Source organism: Pinus tabuliformis, chromosome 6 (assembly GCF_031772625.1).
Source record: "Pinus tabuliformis cultivar Carrire ecotype Pingquan chromosome 6, CPIR1, whole genome shotgun sequence".
Classification (NCBI taxonomy): Eukaryota; Viridiplantae; Streptophyta; class Pinopsida; order Pinales; family Pinaceae; genus Pinus; species Pinus tabuliformis.
The window spans coordinates 1,861,529,069-1,861,539,658 of NC_142292.1; the positions used below are offsets into that span (position 1 = coordinate 1,861,529,069).

Below are 10,590 nucleotides of genomic sequence, written 5' to 3' on the forward strand. Positions count from 1 at the left end.
TGTCTATACTTTGTTGCATCCTCAAATTCTTTTCCTTCAATGGATGTGAGCTTTAAGTTTTGTTCCATTGGAGTAGTCAGAGGATTGCATTCAGTCATGCCAAACCTGTTCAACAGATCTCCAATGTACTTCTTTTGAGAAAGGAATATGGACTTCGGATGTTGAGTTACTTCAATACCAAGATAGTAATGAACATAGCCCAAATCAATCATTTCAAAACCTTTCCTCAATTCCTTCTTTATGGATGCAATGTAGCTCTCATTGTTCCCTGTCATAAAAATATCATCTACATATACCACAAGATATACAACTATTTTGCCAACCTTCTTGACAAACAAAGTTGCATCATCAAGATTATAATGTTTGAAATTGAGTTTCAGAAGATGCTTAGTTAGTTTTTCATACTAGGATCACAATGCTTGTTTGAGGCCATATAAGGATTTCACAAGTTTGCATACTTTATGGTCATGTCCTTTTACAGAAAATCCTTCAGGCTGGGACATAAAAACATTCTCTTTTAGATCTCCATTTAAGAATGCAGTTTTTAGATCCATTTGATGGACTTTCCAACCTTTCTGAGCTGCTAGGGCAAAGAGTGTCTCGATGGTATCCCATTTTGCTGTGGGGAAAAAGGTCTCCTCATAATCAACCCCTTCCTTTTGTGCAAAACCTTTTGCCACAAGCCTGGCTTTGTGCTTGTCAAGTGAGCCATTAGCTTTATACTTGTTCTTGTAGACCCACTTGCAGCCAATTAGTTTGGTTCCCAATGGAGGATCAACCAGCTTCCAAGTGCCATTCTTTATCAAGGCATCATACTCCTTTTGCATTGCTTATTTCCATTCATCATGAGAAGCAACTTCTTTGAAGGAAGTTGGTTCAAAATCTGTAGACCAATTCAATTCATAATCATAAGAAACATCCATATCAATAGGTGAATCAGAGTCATCTACATCACCTCCATTTTTCCGGGGTGAATTTCTAGTTCCTGTCTTTCCAACCTCATCAGGATGAACACTTTCAAGTGTATTTGTCAGCCACTTTGGGGGACCTTTTTGAGATGGTCCAGGCTTCTCTGTTGATTGAGTTGGGACTGAATCAAGATTGAGTCTCCCAATTCTGTCAATCACATCACTCAAAGTATCATATGTTGTTGGAGTTTCATGCGGGGGAGAGAGTGCTTCAGAAGAATATTCCACAGGTTGATCTAGTATAGGAATCCCCCCTTCAAGATGTGGAATCTAATTATCAAATTCTTGAAATGATTTTGCATTTGTGAATCTATCCAAGCGATCAAGTTGCCGCTCAACAACATTGTCAGTTTTGGATGATTCAAGAAAGATTACATCTCTAGATACAACAAACTTTTTATTGATTTCATCATAGAGCCGGTATGCTTTGGAGGTGTTTGAATACCCCAGGAAGATACACTTACGACTTCTTGCACCAAGTTTGTTTCTATGTACCTTTGGTATCAAGGCATAACATGTGGAACCAAAGACCCTGAGATGCTTTACCGAAGGAATGTGCCCATACCACATTTCATAAGGATTCTTATTTCTAATAGCATTAGATGGACATCTATTCTTTATATATACAACACATAGAATTGCATCAGCCCAAAACATCATTTTTACATTTTTGAAAAAAATCATTGAGCATACCATATTTAAGATTGTCTTATTCATTCTTTCAGCTACTCCGATCTGTGGGGGATTATAAGGCACAATTGTTTGATATTTGATCCCATGTTGGCGAAGATAGTTTTCAAATTCATTTGAAGTGTATTATTTTCCATTATCAGTGCGAATAGAGCCAATATGAGATTGTGCATCATTTTAAATCAATGTATGAAAGTTCTTGAATGTTTGAAAAGCATCAGATTTGTTCTTCAATAAATAAACCCAACATATTATGGTGTAGTCATCAATAAATGTCATCATATATTTATTTCCATTTGCAGAAGAAATAGGCATTGGACCACATAAATATGAATGAATGAGTTCAAGTTTTCTATGTGATCTGGAATGTGAATCATGAAAAGACTGTTTGCTATGCTTTCCTAGAATGCAAGCATCACATTGCTTAAGTTTCCTAGGAATTGTAGGCGAACCAATAACACCATTTTTCTTCAACAAGTGGAGTTGTCATAGTTCAAGTGTCCAAATCTAGCATGCCATAATAAACTTGATGGAAATGTACCTTTTTCATAATGAGAATTGTATGATGAATTTTGTGCACGAGTAGAGGTACCCTGCAGCTTGAGAAGCCTTTCTTCTTCTATCCCCGTCATGACAAGTGAGTGGTCTGATGCTTTTCTCACCTCAAGCTTGCCATCAAACATATGAATGGAGTGTCCTTGCTGGCGGATGTGGACCAAGGACAACAAGTTTCTCCTCAGCTCTAGGAGATATAAAACATGATGCAGAAGAAAGTCTGGATGACCAGGCAATTTAAGCTTGATTGTACCAAGCCCTGATGGCTTGAGTTTTGATTTGTCTACAAAGTATACTGCTCCATCAACATTGTCAGAAAATTATTCAAAAAAATGTCTTCTAAAAGTCATGTGGCAAGTTGCTCCTGAATCAAGCAACCAATCATTTTTCCAAGAAGCAAGTGAAGCATTAAATAAGCCTTCATTTACTCCAATATTATAGTGTGCCACAACATAGTGAGTGGATTCAGGTGCTTTACCTTTCTCTTTGTCATTAGTTTTACCTTTGGGTTGGTTTTTTTCATGCTCAATTCTGTCCCAAGGTAACTTGCATGTGGATGCGTCATGTGATCCATCTCTTTTGCAGTGTATGCAGTGCAAATCTGACTTTTGTCCTTGAGAGTGTCTGCCCCCCCTGCCTTTGAAATTTCTTCCTCTTCCTCTTCGACCACCTCTTCCTCTTGAAGAATCTTGAGCAAGATTCTTCTCTCTATGTGCAAGGCACACAACCTCTTCAGAAGACTAAGGAGCTGTCTTCTTCCCAAAATCTTTCTCTCTTTCATCAATTTTTTTCACAAGGGAATCAAAGGTAATATCTTTGAGGTTTCCATTTGCTTGCAATGACTCAAGATAATTTGAGTAAGTGGGATAAAATTCCTTGAGAAAAGCTATAAGAGGAATGTCCAGTTCAACATTAGTGACTTTGATTTCATGCATAATAGATTTTACTTCTGATGCAAGAGCAAGAGGATCATCATTTTGTAATTCAAGGGTGAACAATTTAATCGTGAGTTGAACAAATTCAAGTGCAAAGTGTGAGTCATAGATTTCCTTCAGTTTTTGTAAGGCTTCGAAAGCATTTGAAAATGGCGACTCAACTCTTCATTTACTGATGCTGTAATTAATGCATAAGCCATTCTGTTCTTATTTTCCCAAATGGCAAATTCCTTGTCTGAGGTAAGTTGTTCTGGCTCTTTGTCTCAGTCTCCAACACACACTCCTTTCCATAGCTCATTATAAATGAGAGCGTGTTTGATTTCCGCGACCATTCTGGATAGTTCTCCTTCCCGGTGAGAACCACTCCCACAATAGATATCAATGAGTGCATTTTAAAAATGTACTGTGTAAAAAATCATTCTTCTACTGGTAAAAAAATGACGCAGGAGGTTGACGAAAATGAGGTGGTAATTTGTAATTCGACTACTGGTTAACTTTGTAACCAATCAGCTGCGCTTAAATCTGGTTCTGTACATGGATTTTCCCCCTGAGGGTCCCTCTTATCTGACCAATCACTGTTGGTCCCCCGTTGACTTCTCCTTTTATCAAGCGCTTCAATCCGCGCCGTTGATCTCACTTTTCCAGATCCAACAGATATCGCGTCGTCCGCTCACCAACTAGCCCAGACGATCTCCACCGTCGATGGGACCCATGCAATTGAAAGACTATCGCACAATCTCATAACAGAACCAAAAGGAATTAAAACCCCAGTTCATAACCTTATCGTGTCCGAAATTTAAATTAACTCACATGCATCTTCCGACATGATCATTGTCAAATTTGATCCGTCTAATCGAACGGCTATTGCATCACTCACTCACCAATTAGCTTGGCCAATTTCCACCGTCGATCAATCCCGCTTGATCCAATGGCTATTGCGTAATCTCGTGTGAAATATTGCACGATGCATAACAAATCGAGAACGCACGAGAAAAGTGGTTTTCTCATGCTATGTGTCGCCCGCTAAGGTTAATCGCGTGAAATTTAGGAATACCATTTCTAGCCTTTAGGGCGCACGAGATACTGCTTATGACTTGTCGAATACTAGCCACGTGCTTAATTCATATTTTAATAAAGACGCTTAAGAAAAAGTTTAGCGCTTAAACTCAGTATTAACGCTTAACACTAATTGACTGTGATTTATAAATAAAATGTATGAACAGAGAAAAATACCTGATTAGGTTCCAGAACACCGATACACAGTGATAAGAGAATTTCATTCATCGCACCTGTGTTTAACACTATGAAACCAAGAATGTGATACCTCAACTGTGCTTGTAGAGTTGCCTCACATAACCAGCCGAACGTCTGCAACAGTTGCCAGAGAAGGGCAACAGTTGCTAGAGAGGGGCAGCAGTTGCAAGAGAGGAGTTACAAAGCAGAGAGGGAAGCCAAAAATGGCGTTGGCTCTAATACCATGTCAGACCAGGAGATAACTCCTCAAATGTAATCGTATTATTCATTCAGGTTGTTCATTATTATATACAAGGAGTGACTGCTCAGTTCATCTTTCGATGACTCTCCATTTTCTCTATTATTTATTTACACTAATTATAATTGTTCGCCCAATCTCTATGATTAGGTGTCAACAAATTTAAAAAGATTTAAATCTAATAACATAAAGTTATTAACATATTATGAATCAATAAACTCAATAATACAAATTTATCATGTTAAAAATCAATTACATTACTTTATATACAAAAATTAATAATTACACTGCTTAAATCAATTGATAACTCAATCATTGCACAACTTTATAATTAACCAATCATTGTATTATTACACTCTATTAGATTCATTCAACCAATCAATAAATCAATCATGGTACTACATAGTCAATCAATCAATAAATCAATCATTGCAGTATTTCATAATCAACCAATTAATGAATCAATCATTACACTAAAAAGTGAACCCCTTTATCTATAAATCATTATAATATTTTGTATTATTTTAAAATTTTATTTCGAAGTGATAATTTTAAAATTTAATTAAACAAAATAATAAATTTTCAAAATATCTACAGTTTGTCGTAATCCTTCCAACATCAAAGAAAATATAATTTAAAACCTGAAATTTCAACATCACTCAAAGTCTTTCCAAACTTTTATTAACAAAAGGTAATATGCTGATACAATTCTGACACTCCACTTACAATAGAAAATGATTTTAAATATTCCCAACCCTGCTAGATTCCAACCACGTTCCAACCTTATTCACTCATTACTCATTATTCCTTGTTCTAAACCTTATCTTCTTATATTTCGTTCCAACTTTCCAAATTCACTCATTTGCAATCCAACAATCCTGTTGAAGCGAGGGACAAAGATAACGATGTGCGAGGAAAGAAGAGACAGCACTGTATGTGTGACGGGAGCAGGAGGTTTCATTGCCTCATGGCTAATCAAAGATCTTCTGCTCCAGGGATACAATGTCCATGGCACTGTCATGGATCCAGGTAATGTTATATTACATTACGACCTTGACATTAACAGCAGCTTCTTTGTTTAATATCTTTCTTTGTTTTATAAACCAGAAGTCCGGCTCTCTCAATTATTATGCAGGGGACGAACGCGAGACTGCCCATATTCTGTCGCTCCCGGGAGCCAAAGAGAGGCTTCGGCTCTTCAAAGCCAATCTCCTCGAAAAGGGCAGCTTCGATACTGCCGTTCAGGGCTGTGAGTTCGCCATTCTCTTGGCGACACCGATGGATTTTGCCATAGACGCAGAGGTAAATAATGATCAAATATCCAAATTGAATTTAGGTTGATGGCTGATTTTGGGAATATCTCAGAATTTTATTGTGGGTATCCCACGTGGATTGTGGATTTTCAGAATTTTAGGGTAGGTATTCTATGTGGATTGTGGATTTTCAGAATATTTGAGTTCTTAAAAGACATGGCCATGTAAATAATTGACCTCGCCCATATTTGTCTAGGTATTTTATGTGGATTGTCAAAATATTTGAGTTTTTGAAAGACATGGGTATATAAATAATTGACCTAATCTGTTTGATTCTTGGAATTAACAATGGACTTTAGCAATTACTTATTTAATCTCCAACGAATAAGATTCCAAAATATTAATCTCCTAAAAGGGTAAGATTTCAAAATATTCTTCAAATCGGAAATAACTGAGGATGAGATTTATCTTTTCTATTTCCAGACACAGAGCAGCGTCGTTGAAGCTGAGGTTAATGGGACCCTTGATATTTTGAGGGCTTGCGAGAAGGCCAAAACTGTGAGGCGTGTAATATACACTTCCTCAATATCTGCAGCTTCCCCGCTGAATGACAAGGGCGAATTCGGAGACTGTATTGACGAATCCTGCTGGAGCAACGCTGATATCATCAAGCGTAAAGGGCCTCTTTTCTGGGTAAGTTCAATGTTTGATTTTCTATTTTTTTCATAGTGATCTTGAAAAAGGTTTATAAGAACAGAATTTCTGAGATAATTACATTAAAATTTATTTGTAAACGAGTTTTCTCAAAAATCTAAGCAATTATTAAATTAACATTGGTATATATACTGTTATTTGAAACTGACTAATGAGATTTTTTGATATTCAGATGTATTATTTAGCCAAGGTTTCAGGAGAGCAAACAGCTCGTCAGTTTGGGTTGGAGAATGGAATCGAAGTAGTGACAATAGCGGCATCGCTAGTTGCGGGCCCTTTTCTTACACCTACACTTCCCGCTAGCATTGAAGAAGCTTTAGCCGTGGTCACAGGTATGCTTTTCCTGCTCTTCAAACTTATGGTCATTAAAGGCCAGTGGGCAATAACACGTGGATTAATTAATTTATTTCAACATCAATTTCATATATATATAGAAAGTAAAAGAAAAACATTATTTTAATGTTAGATCATAATAAAATATTTTGTTATTGATGTTAAATAAAATATTTCAATGTATATTAATATTTTCACAATTTAAAATCATGTAATACAATTTTTCTTCTAGAATGACTATGTAAAGATGTATACAGGCATCACAAAGTAACTTGACATGGTATAAATGAGATTCCCTTTTCTTATATTTCAAGTTTTAGAACACTTTTTTTTAGATATATATATTTTAAGCTAATTTTGTCTAAAATTAAAAATTACGGGGTTTTACTCAATGAAATCCTGACATACTAAACAATGCGACTACATATTGGAAAATACTTCTATAAATCAATTTATTTAAATACACCTTTTCAATTTATAAAACCCCTTCTTTCACTAGATATTGTAGGTATCCATTTTTTCATTAACATTTTTTATACACAACATATAAAAACCCTTTACCCCTTATTATATGCTCAATATATTATGTCATTTTTTCTTCAATATATACTTCTCAATATCAATGCAAGTGCTATGGTATTGATCCCCTTTGAAGGCCAGTGCTAAAATCCAACAAAGATTTGTTCCAATCAAAATAGAAGTTCTCACCATGTGCCCAAAAGCAATTTCAAGAAAGGAAAAATTTTAATAGTTAAATCCATTTATGAATTCAAAAATGCCATATATATATATATATATATATTATGCCCAATTTTTTTTTTCAAGAAACTGAATTCATTTAGGAAAACAAAAATACACTCCAAAAAATATTTATACTTTAATTCCAATTCATAGTTAAAATGGTTCTATACACTTTTAAGATTATTATCGAATTAAACTTAAAACTCTTGTTTTGTGAACAAAAATCCACCATTACTCCATTATTTAACTGGCCTTATAACTTCTTACCATAAAACCTATTTTCTCAATCATTAGATTTGCTCAAAATGTATACCTACACTGAATAACTTAATGTACGTTCTTGGCAAAGCATTCCTTTAAGGGGAGTATTTTATGCTACAGGCAATACCCAGTGTTATGAATGGTTAAGGGAGCTCCAGCATCTCATCGGTTCCATTGCATTACTGCATACAGAGGACGTATGCAGGGCTCACATATTCTTGATGGAGCATCCATCTGCTCAAGGTCGATATATATGCTCTTCTCAGTCTCTCACTCTTCGTGAACTGGGGGATTTCTGTCGCAAACGCTATCCACAATTCAATCTACCAGTCAAGTAAGCTACCCTTTCATATTTCTCATATTGTTTATAAAAATTTGCATTTGGGTGACTAGATTGTATCATGTAAATTGCAGATTTTATGAAGAGGAGGATCCGATCAGCAGTGTGCCCATTTCCTCCAAGAAATTGTTGGACATGGGCTTCTCGTTTAAGTACGGCTTGGTTGAAATTTTTGATGACAGCATTGAATTTGCAAAGAAATTAGGGTTCTTGCCATGAATGTAATTTGCAAAGAAATTAGGGTTCCTGCCATGAATGTATGGATGGTGAATGATTATGTATTCCAGGTCTCTGGAAGGTCAATGACTTTAGATTTAAGGCATTATTTCACTTGATGAAGTTAGTAGAAGATAAGTTTGCAAAGTGTGTTGGTTTAGTTTTTCCTGTTGTCCCATTTCAACTATATGTCATTCTCCATTTAAAATCAGATATATATTCCATAACTTCTATGTTATATTTTTTAAACTTACGATTTAACCCTTTTTATCATGTTACATTTGAAATTTCCTGAAATAGAAAATATATATGGTTATTTTGATTTATTTAGTTATATGAAATTTATTTATTTTAAGAGAAATATTAAAAATATAGAATATCTTATCAAATGATGCATCTTATTTATTAAATTTTATTGTTTTTTATTTAAATTAATAATATAGATTTATTTGATTTTGATATTTAAATATATAGATTTATTTTGTTTATACATTATAATATATAAAGAAAAATAAAATGTTTTTCCTTATTAAATATTAAAACAATTGAGATAGAATATGTATTTGAATATCAATCAACTTCAAATCATCTTTCACCTTGTGATTCCTTTATATTTAATAAAGATAAGTCATCTTTCTATATTTGTGAGAGAGATTTTACCAACTTTTCCAATTTATCAATGAGATTTATTAAAAAACCAACTTGAAACACAATGTATGTGTATGTGACATTCTTGAAGAATGTCAAAAAATAAAAGGAATTTGCATATCAAAAGAAGGTTTTAACTACTACTGGGACATAAACAGAAGTTCTCATGGTCCCATTCTTCCAGAGAATTCAATTCAATTTGAAATGAAATACAAGATATATCACAATTTCCTTGAAAAGAAAGTGCTTCCAGACACCAGGAAAGGAAATCCACACTGGAGGGTCCTTCACATAGATAAGCCAGAAATTTGTTTTACAATTAATACGCAATAATAAAAGGGTTTCGGAAACATGAGCAAAGTGATCATTATCAGTTTCCCTATCCAAAGAATGTTGATTACACAAATATGACAGTGTCATTAATTATATTTGTTTTTAAAATGTAACAATATGTTAGATTGCTACATAAATAAATAAAAAAAAACTCAATAGAGAGGACAATTGGAAGATAAGTAATTGTTGAGTTCCTGCCCTCACGTCCTAACCGTCTCCTTCCTTTCCCCCCTCCCTCTTCTATTTGGTTTCCCTTGTGATAGGTTTTTTCTCCCCTTGTTATCCTTTACCTGCTCTCCTTTGTCATGGTTCTTTATTTCTCTTTGGTTTCCTTCCTTGATAATCCCCCTCTTATGGGTTAGTTTATATAGTAGAAGGCCTTATTATTTAGATTTATTTTAACTTTATGCATTTACAAAATTTAGCTTAGTTATAGATTGGAATTATAGTAATTATTTTGAATGTAGGCTTAAAAAAATAAAAAAAATAAATAAATAATTAAAAATAAATAAAAAATAATAATAAGTAAATAAATAATAATAAATAAATAAAAATGATAACATTAATAATAATATTAGATAATTTTATCCAAAAATTGGAACATAAAAGATTACTCTTATGCTTTTTAGAATTAGATCTTACAACAATCATGTATTTAAATATAAAACTTACTATTAATTAACTAAATATTTAAATGAATATGAAACATTGAATTATATAACTCTTCTGGAAAGTTCATTTGTTACCTTGTTTACATTATCTTAAATTATCTAACTATTTAATTATATAAATTTAAACATTTTTAATAAAGGTTTGACTAACTTACTATTAATTTAATAATTATTTATTTATTTAAACTAACTAAATATTTATTTTTATTTAAACATAGTTATGCATTCCTATCCCTGTCCCTCATCTAGTCCATCTAGCCATTTCCTAGTCAAATATAATTGTTAGGAGGTCTAACCTCCAGTTATATTTAGACGTTACCTTGTCAAATATAACCGTTATAGGTGCCTGGTTAATCATAGCTGTTATAGGTTCTGCTTTGACTATTTAACATGCAGCGTGGATCTGATTCTTCAACTTGTCCTGACGATAAACCAACTTC

At 33.9% G+C, this 10,590-nt stretch overlaps 1 protein-coding gene across 1 annotated transcript; it reads left to right on the forward strand.

Moving 5' to 3' along the window:
* Positions 1 to 5,469: 5,469 nt before the first annotated feature.
* LOC149266514 (putative anthocyanidin reductase) lies at positions 5,470 to 8,768 on the forward strand. The gene is made up of 6 exons (XM_089430604.1): positions 5,470 to 5,669; positions 5,776 to 5,942; positions 6,377 to 6,586; positions 6,780 to 6,939; positions 8,063 to 8,276; positions 8,357 to 8,768. Exons 1-6 carry the CDS (start codon positions 5,546 to 5,548, stop codon positions 8,499 to 8,501), a joined length of 1,020 nt encoding a protein of 339 aa, XP_089286730.1. The 5' UTR covers positions 5,470 to 5,545; the 3' UTR covers positions 8,502 to 8,768.
* The last annotated feature ends 1,822 nt before the right edge of the window (positions 8,769 to 10,590 follow it).